This window comes from Zeus faber (assembly GCF_960531495.2).
Source record: "Zeus faber genome assembly, chromosome: 2".
NCBI classification, from domain to species: domain Eukaryota; kingdom Metazoa; phylum Chordata; class Actinopteri; order Zeiformes; family Zeidae; genus Zeus; species Zeus faber.
In genome coordinates this window covers 28665140-28677416 of record NC_137189.1, presented here as the reverse complement: position 1 = coordinate 28677416, position 12277 = coordinate 28665140, and the positions used below count along the sequence as shown (strand labels likewise).

Below are 12277 nucleotides of genomic sequence, written 5' to 3'. Positions count from 1 at the left end.
GGGGGGGCAGCCAGGAGCAGTGGGCAGCATTCGTCGGCATGCGCCCGGGGACCTGGTAACGAGTGTCCATGGATGGTCAGACAATTATGTGTGCATGTCTTTTGTGGGGGTCCTTACGTTAGGTGGAAGCCCTGTGTGAGCACGGGGAGAACATGCAAACTCCACACATAAAGGCTCCTATTTGGGAGATAACCCGCCCGGAGCACGGTGCCAACAGCGCCCCAGGCGGGAGGCACCGTGCAATGCACTGCGCCACCGTACCACGGTGGTCTTTGCAGTTTTTGGTCTTTGCCTGGGGCCTGAGAATCACTAAAATCGCCCCTGGGTGTGTGTGTGTGTGTGTGTGGCCTAAAAGGACACATCTGAATAGCAACCACCATTAATAGGACAATGAGTTTTAAAAAGGTTTTAATTCTCCTAAAAAAAAAAAAAAGTACAATATGTATCTTCTGATTTATGTATTATCACCATGCTAAATGTATATTTTAGTGCTCCTTTAAATCTGCATAATCCAAACTTATCTTGTTTTTAAGATTTTAAAGATGACTATAAACTGCCTATACCTGTATGTGTGTGTTTGTGTGTGTGTTCTTGTCCTATTTACTGCAATACATTTCTTTCACCTTTCCACCATCCATTACACAATGTCATAATTTTCATAATATGAAAATGACACTCAGTTCAAATATTTTTATTTGAGGATCGGTTCTGAATAGGAAATGCCAGAATCCAAAGTATGCCAGAATCTAAAGTATCAACTTAAGTTGAAACTTAAGATCTCTTGTTTTAAATACAGTAGAAGAGTTTATTATAATTTCCTAGTATGACAGCTTTTTCTATTTCATCACCTTTGCCGAGACAGCCTGCAGACAGTTTACTGACATGAGCATTAATAATCCGATTTACAAATGATAATCTCATTTTTTCTGATTATTGAAAAACAACCGACCAACCAACCACAAAAAAAACCTCCCTGGAATAAAAGGGTGTAGTAAAAGGGAAGCCTCATTTCCTTCAAGACAGTTAATCAGAACTTTGATAATTAAACTTAAAATAATTATAATTATAAAATAAAATGTATGGCAACCTTCTTGTGACAAAAACAAAGTAGGTTCTTCATTCAAAAATCCAAAAAACTGTGGCTGAGTTGAAAGCTGGTAGCACATTCATGGAAAGCCATGTCTAACGCTCCGGTCCATTGAAGTTGGAAGCAGAAAAAATTGGACATCCTTCTCAGAAAAGTGCTAAGGAACAGCCATTTAAGGCAGAATCCGTGTTTATCTAGATAACAGACCTAACATCATGGCAACATGGCGGCACACACTGCTATCAAAGTTCCCTTAGCATGGGCTTTTATTTGAAAACACATCTAAGGTTGATCTAATGATGCTATTGTTTTTTTGTAGCTTGTATAAAACACAAATTTGCCAAACAAGTGCGCATTTACGGCGTATACTGCGAACAGAAGAAAGGGAACACATTTAGCTCGGAAGTGGGGACCACCGACTCAGATTTACGGAAATCCGAGTTTCCGAGTGTTCCGATTGGTCGGTTTCAGACACAGAAAGTTCTCCAGATGAAAACAAAATGAATCCCAAATCTCGAACAGACCCACAGTGACGAAAACGTCCCGCTTAATATCTATAAACATCAACAGTGATGCTCGCGTTATTATTTAAAGTCTAAAGTATTTAAAATATTAGGGAGGAGCAGTGGATGGAGTTTATTGAAATATTTAAGTTGAGATTTTGTTTGAACCTTTATGCATTAGTATATGAAAACATGTTTTTATTTTTTACAAGTTTAACATTTTACAAAATCCTGTCGTATATTTCCGGTCATATTGCAAATAGCTAACTGATAGCCACCTGCGCTAGTGGTGAGTGTTAAAGTTCCACACTTCGCAGTGCGCCTGTTAATGTGTTTACGTGTGTTGTGTTCACTCCCAGACTAGATAGATCTGACAATGAAACTCAATAACTTTATACATGAGAACAAGCAGAGAAATGTACCAACACTTTGGCCAAGTTTATAGTATTCAGCTGAAGGCTGCCAAGCAACACACTGCGTTTGGCGTCAGAGTTAGCTTAATGCTAGCAAAGTTATCACCCAGCGACGAGAGAGAGCAACATGTGAGGATGAAACGGTTTAAAGATCAAACGGTGCATTATGGAGGATAACGTCGGAACTAGATTTATTTTCCCCAAAGAGAACTCACTTTAGATGAGAAGTCCTTCTTTGGATAAAGGGGAAGCGAGATTGACATCACTCTCTAGAAGTCACACTGTGGAATTATTCAAACCACAAAGTACACAATCATATTCTGTTCTACTTCATGTATACTGTACTGTTTAACAGCTTGTGGGGTGTACATTCCAACTGTGTAGTATTTTGTATTCCTAGATTGTACTGTTTGAGACAGTGTGCATTATTAAGTAGGCAGTGGGCATTCCTAGTGTGTATTATTTTGTAGGTAATGTGTATTTCTGGTGTGAGCTATTATGTCAACTGTGTCTTCCTAAAGTTGAATATTTAGTAGGCAGTGCGTAGTACTAAGTAGACAGTGGGTAGTAATATTTAGAAGGCAGTGTGTACTCCTACTGTGTACAATTCAGTAGGCAGTGTGTAGTATTTCGTACGCAGTGTGCCTCTCAGAATTTGTTCCAGGCATTTCGGCTTCATTCTAAAAGGTCAAAGGTCTACATTCACATCAGCTCCTTCCAGATTTCGGTGAAAATGTGAAGCTTTACATTTGTATTTTTACCACAGAGCTGCCTCCTGATTGGTGGATCGCTTGGAATGCAGCAGATTCCAACAGGAAGTCACGCCTCCATTTTATAAATATATATATTTTCAGATATACAACAAGTTCCAAAACTCAAAAAATAAACTAATCAAAACAGCTGGTTTGATAGTTTTTTCGCCCCGTTTCATGTTGGGGCAAGGACAGGACCAGCCCACACAGGAAGTAGAACAAGGCCATTAATACACAGATTTTGATTGGCCAGTACTTCCTACTCCGGGAAGGGGCAGGCTTTGCCTTCACTGTTCTGCAGTTCCAGTCGCCATCTTGGATCGTGAAAATGGCACTTCCTGTCCATAAAGCCCTCTGCTTAGTGTCTAACTCCCGACCTGAGTGCATCTTAGGGTTGCCGGGACGACATGGGAAAGCCACCAGGGCATGCAAGTGGTCCATCGGACCAGAAAGGGGAAAAGTCAGATGTGTCGCGGACACTGCCCGTCCCCTGCAGCCGCGGCAACCATGTTTATCCCCATCAGCTCGCCGTCTTCATCATTGTCATTGTCGTCGTCGTCGTCATCATCCTCATCATCGTTGTTGTACCGAGAAGTTTCATTGGAGGATCCCTGCTGTGGGAGAAGCCAATACCTTTATTGGTGTACTTTATTGAAAATTATTGTATCGTAAAGTATAAAAATAGCAATAAAGTTGAATAAATCCTACGTCCTATTCCTATGTTGAATATAATGTTACATCATACATGTTATATGTCATAATAACAGTTAAACATATAAAGCATTATGGACAGGCAGGAGTACAGACATTTACTTACAGATCTGACTACTGACTCTCTGAAGGATGGACAGACCATGTGGAAACGTGGAATCATGACGTGGAAAACTTCCTCCTTATTCACTGCAACCTCCCAAAAACATAGTAGAATAGAATAAGGGTAGTGTCCAGGATGAACCCTCCTAATATCACAACTACTACAGTAAATATATACACATGCAGTACATACATACAGTATACACATATATACTAGGGATGTGTGAGTCACTGCAGCCTGTTACTATAGACTGCTGTGTCACTGCGGCCTGTTACTAGAGACTGCTGAGTCACTGCGGCCTGTTACTAGAGACTGCTGAGTCACTGCGGCCTGTTACTATAGACTGATGAGTCACTGCGGCCTGTTACTATAGACTGATGAGTCACTGTGGCCTGTTACAATAGACTGATGAGTCACTGCGGCCTGTTACTATAGACTGATGAGTCACTGCGGCCTGTTACTATAGACTGATGAGTCACTGTGGCCTGTTACTATAGACTGATGAGTCACTGCGGCCTGTTACTATAGACTGATGAGTCACTGCGGCCTGTTACTATAGACTGATGAGTCACTGCGGCCTGTTACAATAGACTGCTGAGTCACTGCGGCCTGTTACTATAGACTGATGAGTCACTGCGGCCTGTTACAATAGACTGCTGAGTCACTGCGGCCTGTTACTATAGACTGATGAGTCACTGCGGCCTGTTACTATAGACTGATGAGTCACTGTGGCCTGTTACAATAGACTGATGAGTCACTGCGGCCTGTTACTATAGACTGATGAGTCACTGCGGCCTGTTACTATAGACTGATGAGTCACTGTGGCCTGTTACTATAGACTGATGAGTCACTGCGGCCTGTTACTATAGACTGATGAGTCACTGCGGCCTGTTACTATAGACTGATGAGTCACTGCGGCCTGTTACAATAGACTGCTGAGTCACTGCGGCCTGTTACAATAGACTGCTGAGTCACTGCGGCCTGTTACTATAGACTGCTGAGTCACTGCGGCCTGTTACTATAGACTGATGAGTCACTGCGGCCTGTTACTATAGACTGATGAGTCACTGCGGCCTGTTACTATAGACTGATGAGTCACTGCGGCCTGTTACTATAGACTGCTGAGTCACTGCGGCCTGTTACAATAGACTGCTGAGTCACTGCGGCCTGTTACTATAGACTGCTGAGTCACTGCGGCCTGTTACTATAGACTGCTGAGTCACTGTGGCCTGTTACAATAGACTGCTGAGTCACTGCGGCCTGTTACTATAGAGACTCCCGAGTCACTGTGGTCTGTTACTACAGAAACTGCTGAGGCACTGCAGTCTGTTACTAGAGAGTGCTGAGTCACTGCAGTCATAATAATAATAATAATAATAATAATAATAATAGAGATAGTTATATATTGTAATTTATATTAGGATATTTGCAGATTATTAAGTATTATTAGTAGATCATAAATTATTACATATATGTATGTGTATGAATTGTAAACAACATGTATATACTAAAAATGGATTACAAATATATAGTCATAGATGTTAATAGATGATAAGTAATAGACTGTTAACAGACTGTAAGCAGCTTAGCTTGCTACTGTTACAATAAAACGTTCACAGTTTAAAGTCTCTGTTACTATGGTTACTAATAGGTAAATTCAGCAGCATATTCATTCAGAACAACAGTTTGGCTGCAAAAGCATCCCTCCAGTCAATCAGAATCCAGTATTAACCCAAAATATCATTAATTGCAAAGATTGAAAAAAGTTATAAATAATACATCTCTGATTATCTCAGGTTATGAATAAGAAATATTCACCCAGTCGGTGGAAGGTGTAATATCCCTCCATGTACTCTGATGTCGTACAGAAGGTTGTACAGCTGGCGTATTCGTGCACTTTTCCAGGCGTCATGACGGGAAATTCACCTGCACACACCGGCGTGTGAAAGTCAGTTATTATTAACGCGCACGCGCACACACACGCACACACACGCACACACGCACACGCGCACACGCACACGCACACGCACACGCACACGCACACGCACATACCCACGACACCGGGCCCTCGTACTTCTTTGATGTTGCCGTTGGCGTTGGTGATCTTCCAGTAGCGGCTGTCCAGCTGACAGGCAGCGTCTGGTGGAGCACTGCTCAACATCTCTATCCTGCTCAGACCCAAAGCAGAGAAATAAATATTACGTTATTACACTCAGGCCTCGTCCACACATATATGAATATTTCGTAAAATGCATTTTTCCCCTCCAAAACACCACCAATGTTTTTGAAAATCTCTACCTCCGCACAGGAACGTAACAACGATTTAAAATGCTGACATAGGCCAGTATGGTCGATATGCTCGAAAACTTGGCGTCAAACACCACAGAAAAACATTAGGAGCATGCGTATAAAGCTTCTTCATAATATTCATACACAACACTGTACAGACACCATTCCAAAAGATGGAGAGACTTTTCAACTTTTAATGGAGACACAACAACATGATGGTCGTCGGCCGTCACCCATAGGTTCCTGACCCAAGTTGAGGTCCTGACATCAGTGTTTTCAAGAAGTTCAGTTTTACTTACACCAACACACGGAAAAATTTGTTGTGTAAAATCTTTCTGCCTTTCCCTGCACATCGGCAAATTTCTAACTACCCAGATGTGCAGCTGTCATGGCGAACTTTGAGGAGCTGCACCTGGCTGGAGTGCGAAAATACTAAGATCTGTACAACTCTTCATGGAACACTCCCCCTCGTCCCGTTTATTTAGAGCCTGTACTTTCAACTCTTTATTTTCTGTCGCAGCAGGATTAATAAACACAACGGCTGTTCATCATGGAGGAGATCACAAATGACAATATTTGTAAACAATGAAATTATTCTATGAAACTATGTTCTATATGTATACATGAGTTTTCAATACACTGCCCGCTACACTTATATAATAATAATATCGGTTTGCCGCGAGGAGATAATCGCAGAGTATATAAGCTTCAAACGTTTGCACGTCACGATTCCACACCTGCTCATGTTCGTGTGGAAAGCATATCCAACCCTTTACTTCTTTCTGTCTGATTATTTTGACTGGTTAATACTCAATGGCGCTTTTTGACTGCTGCTATTAGTTTTAATAGAAATGCTGCAACACTGTAACTCATTCTTCACAATCGCCTTAACCACCTGCACTGTTTTTTGCTGCTCTAAGGTCTGAATTTCCCTCCAGGGATTAATAAAGTGTTATCTTATCTTAACACCTAACTAGCTCACTCTGTTGACAGATTGCTTGAATGGAATAAACTAATTCTCATTAACAGACAGACAGACAGATGACCTGATCCTGTAGGTGAAGAAGAAGTGCGGTGGATGAACAGATGAGAGTTCTGGCAGGAAGGAGGTAGAGACAGACACCGTGATGTCACCAGTCGTCGCCACACACTGCTTGTCATGGACGTACCTGGAAAAGATACACACACAGACATCTCTTGAAATACATAGACAGACCTAAATACACATATACACACCTCACACCTCAAACTGACGTGTTTTTACCTGAAGATCTGGTCTCTGATGATGGGGAATTCTCCCGAAACAACGTTGCTGACGTACGTAACAAACCAGTCAGAGAAACTGGAGCCTGGGGAGGGAGTCATTTTGGAATCATAAAACCTTATCCCTATTATAACCAGATCGTTCTCTATTGTTTATACTACTTTCTATTCTGTTGTAACTCACCAGTGATAAACATGTCTATAGCTGCAGGATCCGAGGCCAGCTGATCCTGGAAAGGACAGGGAGACGGGAAGTTTATTTCATATTCATCCTTTATATAAACATTATGCCTGCAGACAGACAAGTGGCCAGACAGATGGGTACGTACAGGGCAGTGGTAGAAGATGTCAGACAGCTGTCGTCCCTCTGTCTCCTGCAGGGCGATGTACTGGCTGAGTCCCGTGTGGAAGCAGAAGGTGAGAGGGAGACAGTTCTTCATGCCCTTCCGGTGCTGGAAACCCCCGGCCGCCGTCTCCACGTCCAGTAGGTCCTCCGAACGGTAGTGGTTAGACAGGGCCATGCTGCCCATCAGCCTACAGAGAGGCAGACAGGTAGACACTTAAATTTAGAGTTAAAGTCCAAGGCAAAAAAGATAAAGATATTTGGCATAATTCATATTGAACACGTAGGGCTGTGGCGATAACCACATTACCGTGGTTACGTGACGTCAACGTGGTATTGAGCTTGTCACCGTTATCACCGAAATTAATAATATATATATTTTTTTGTATTTGATTTATTTTCTGGTGAAATTTACAGGAGGATATGATATAAAAACACAATAATCATGACTAAGATATCATCATTGACTGTTTTCCATTCCAAGTCCTCAGGAAAACTTTTCAGGTTGCTCCCCCTTCCACTTGTCACTTCAGCTTTGCGTGTCACGCGCAATGGGGGAGGGACAGTCCATTAAACATAACGTGGGATTTCTTTTGTGTGTGTCCAATTATTATTCATTATTTCGAGGGCTGTACCCGACTCAGAATTTTGTCAGTCGAATCGAATTCGGCTGTTTAATGAGAATGTGACCAGGGCAGGGCTGTCCGCGATCGGGCGCACGGAGAGCTGTGCTTTCAGACGATTCACACATAAAAAAATATATATGATTCATGATTCACCTTATTTATAATTCCTTAGCTTCTAAGCTTCTATCTGTTTGATCCTGTTATTGTAATATACACTGACTGACACAAAAACAAAAAAAAAATATGCGGTTAACTGCGGTCATATGTTTCTTTTCAGCCCTGAACACGACTGATTTACTGTTCGCATTCCTGGAGAATAAAACACTTTGACGCAAATAAATGATTCTTGTGAGAATTTAAATCACAACTCTGAGCTGAACCGACTCTTCTGACTCTTTGGAAATTTTCATCATTGTGAATTATTCTCACTCTCAAAGTGAAACTTGTTCTCCTGGAGCTGCTATTCTTCTGGAGCTGATGAATTTGATAAATTACGGCTGCCTTGCAATTTTGATCTTGCAACGTAAGAGCTAATTTCAATTATTAATTATTTTAAGTGCAATATGAAAATAAATTTCATGGCACACCTTCAGAGTGGTTGAAAACGCTCGGTTAGACAGACGGACTCACCCTGGCACGACTAGCTTCTGCCCGTTGTGGATCCGGTACGAGCAGCGATAGTCGTCGGGCAGTTTGCAGCCGATCTGCGCCTCAATGGCGTCCAACTCCTCTTCGCTGGCTCCCTCTGTAACCATGGCAACCAGACAGGAAGTAAACAGGAAGTCAGTGGAAGTAAAAGAGGAAGAACCAACAGAGAAGAATACAGATAGTAATGGTACTGTATGTACATTTACATTTAATAACTTAAATGTGTATTTTAAGTCCAATACTTAATGCTGATATGAAAAACACTCACGACTTTGATAAAAGTACACATCTGAGTTTGATTTAAATATTTTATAACATTTTAATATCTAAAACATGTTTATTTGATTATTATTATTATTATTATATTTTAATATAATATTAATAATAAAAGCTTTATTCAAATGGCACGTATCAAGACAGAGGTTATAAAGTGTGTCACAGATTTAAAAGACAGATAAAAGACAATTGTGTAAAATACATCATGTAGTCAAATAATTTCCAATCACAATAAAAATAAAAAAAACAATAAAATCCACAAGAACATAACATTAAATTTAAAACCACTGGAGTACAGAAATTTCTTAAAGTAACAAGCATCAAAGATAAAGTAAACGTAACACACAGTATAAAATAAAAATTAAAAAAACTTACAAATATATAAATAAAAAAACTAATTGAAAAGGAGAAAAAATTAAAACGAAATATAATCCCAACAGTCTAGACTAGGGGAATGGATATGAACACAGCACTACCTTTGAGCGATGCGATCATCCGTGGACACTTGTTTTGCAAGTAGGCCTTCAGTTGGTCCCAGGCTTTCCTCAGCACAGCGTAGTGAGCGATGTAGCGACCCAGGTCCGAGTAGAACTGTCTGAACAGAGCGCGCCACAGCACCCCAGCACTGCGGTGGCTGCTGCCCGCACCAAAGACAACATAAGAGCAGCACAAAATGTTTCAATCATGAGCCTAAATCAAATAAATGTAAAATGTCAAGTTGGATCATTTTGTTCCATAAATACATGGAAAACTGTAATAAGTTTGGGTATTTGTATAATTGGATTTTTGTGTGTGTGTGTGTGTGTGTGTGTGTGTGTGTTTGTGTGTGGGGGGGGTTAATGATTATCTGATCATATTTTAGGTCAATTTTATACAGAAATTCAGGCAATTCAAAAGGGCTCACAAAATTTGTAGCACCACTACAAAAAAATTCCAGGCGTATATAAAAGTTTCAGTGTATTCAAGATTTATTCGTCACAAACATATACATACTTTCATACATATATGCAGTGAAATGTCAACGCAACGCACCTGGTGATTATGCACAATATGTTCTAGACTGAACACAATAGCTTCCTTAAAAATTTCTACTTGACTAACTGATTCCTTAAACGTAATGCAGTAAATCGAATACTATAGAATAAAATAAAATATATAGAATAAAATAAAATAAAATAAGAACTCAAAGGTAATGCAGAGTGGGGGTACAAAATATAATAAAGGGAATAGGCTTATGTATATGGGATAGACTTATGTATATGGGATAGGCTATTTATGTATATACAGATATGTGCATTAAAGTGGCATGTGAATAAAGTGAGGTAGTGTGTGTGGGATATACAGCACTGTATACAACAGTACGGCGCAGCAATATGGTACCACCAAACAACCTAGAACAGTGATACAGTATGAGGTACAGTATGCTACATACAGTACAGTGAGGTAGTGGAGCCTATGTGTGTGGCTCAGTGAGGACCCCTGGTGAGGTCAGCGTTGACAGTTCTTATGGCTTGTGGAAAGACACTCCATCTCAGTCTCTCTGTTCTCGCCATGTGACTGCGGAGGCGCTTGCCGGACAGCAGCAGCTGGAACACTCCGTTGTTGGGGTGGTGAGGATCCTTCATGATCCTGTGGGTTCTGCTACTACACCTCCTGGTGTATAAGTCCTGCAGGGAGGGGAGGGTAGTTCCAGTGGTACGTTAAGCTGAACGCACCACCCTCTGCAGGGCCAGCCTGTCCTGAGCAGTACAGTTCCCAAACCAGGCAGTGATGTTGCCTGTCAGGATGCTCGCCACTGCTCCACAGTAGAGGGACTTGAGGATCCTCACCGAGACCTGGAATTTCCTCAGCTGCCTGAGGTGGTAAAGACGCTGCCTCGCCTTTCTCACCAGTGTCTGTTTGTAAAGTCCATGTTAAATCCTCAGTGATGTGGACTCACAGGTACTTGAAGCTGCTCACCCTGTCGACAGAAGCCCCTTAATCAGCTCCTTAATCAGCCTCTCGAAACACTTCATGACCACCGAGGTGAGGGCCACCGGAAGGTAGTCATTCAGGCAGGCAGGAGAGGCGATCTTCAGGACAGAAATAACGATGGACCTCTTGAAGCAGGATGGGACCACTGATTCAGCCAGGGAGATGTTGAATATCGTAGTGAGCACCGGGGCTAGCTGGTTAGCACAGGTCTTCAGTACTCGTCCAGATATGCCATCTGGGCAGACAGCTTCCTGGTGTTCACCCGCATCAGATCCCTCCCGACGCCTTGCTCAGACACAGAGTGCGCGCTCATCCCCAGCTCTCTGTACGTCCGTTTAGTGTCCTTCACCGCTCTCTGCAGATTGTATGACGCCGCTTGTAGTTGTCCATATTTACGGATACATGACCGACGTTGTAAGCAGCAGTGTGAGCATTTAGAGCGCAGCAGATGGATTTATCCACCCACGGTTTCTGGTTTGGAAATATCCGCACTTTCACCGTGGGAACAATGCTGTCCACTAACGCGGCCACGAAGCTCACCGCTACTTCTGTAAACTCGCTGACGTCACTTGAACTTGATTGGAACACGTCCCAGTCGACGTCAGTCAGAGCGTCCTGAAGCGCAGCCTCTGATTGGTCCGTCCACTGCTTCACTCCCTCGTAACCACTAATTCTTGCGCGACCAGAGGCCTGTAAACCTGAACCAGCGAAATCGTGGTGTGATCTAATTTCCCGAAAGCAGGGAGTAAGACGGTCTTGTATCTGTTCTTGTAAGGTGTGTAGCAATGGTCCAAAGTTCTATCTCCCCTGGTGGCACACACACATGTGTTGGTAGAAATAAGGCTGAACTTTTTTATGGTTCGCCCTGGTAAAGTCACCAGTCACCACCACAGCCGCGTCGGGATGCTTGTTTTTAAATCCACACAACACATCATACAGGTCCGATAGTGCTGTGTCAATGTCCGCTTGCGGTGGAATATTAACAGCTGTAATGATGACCGTGCTGAATCCCCGGGGGGGGGCAGAATCGACGGCATGTGATGGTCAGCTGTTTCAGGTTCGGCGAGCAGGAGCGGGAAAGAGTCCTGATGTTGTTGCTGGGGCACCAGCGGTTGTTTACCATGAGGCAGACGCCTCCACCCTTGGATTTCCCCGACTCCCCTGATCTGAGGTGGATGGTAAGGTTGTGTCCCTCATTCTGACCCGAATGCCGCCTCGTTTACTACGGTGCTTTCTCCGTGGGCCCGCTCGTGGAACAGCGGCTCCATTTTTGGTGTTGTTGTTGTTGT

General features: G+C 42.5%; 1 protein-coding gene across 3 annotated transcripts in view; it reads right to left on the bottom strand.

The window, feature by feature from the left end:
* Positions 1-676: 676 nt before the first annotated feature.
* fbxo3 (F-box protein 3) overlaps positions 677-12277 on the bottom strand; it is a 13196-nt gene continuing 1595 nt past the window's right edge. Inside the window, exons 3-12 of one of the 3 annotated variants that reach the window (XM_080022186.1) lie at positions 9491-9651; positions 8721-8835; positions 7451-7655; positions 7306-7351; positions 7123-7207; positions 6905-7027; positions 5622-5737; positions 5388-5495; positions 3573-3655; positions 677-3369 (exon numbers count right to left, since the gene is read on the bottom strand). In XM_080022186.1, coding sequence (XP_079878312.1) covers positions 3217-3369; positions 3573-3655; positions 5388-5495; positions 5622-5737; positions 6905-7027; positions 7123-7207; positions 7306-7351; positions 7451-7655; positions 8721-8835; positions 9491-9651 — 1195 coding nt within the window. In that variant the 3' untranslated portion in view covers positions 677-3216. The remainder of the gene's footprint in view (positions 3370-3572; positions 3656-5387; positions 5496-5621; positions 5738-6904; positions 7028-7122; positions 7208-7305; positions 7352-7450; positions 7656-8720; positions 8836-9490; positions 9652-12277) is intronic. The other 2 variants (XM_080022187.1, XM_080022188.1) reach the window with 2 other exon arrangements.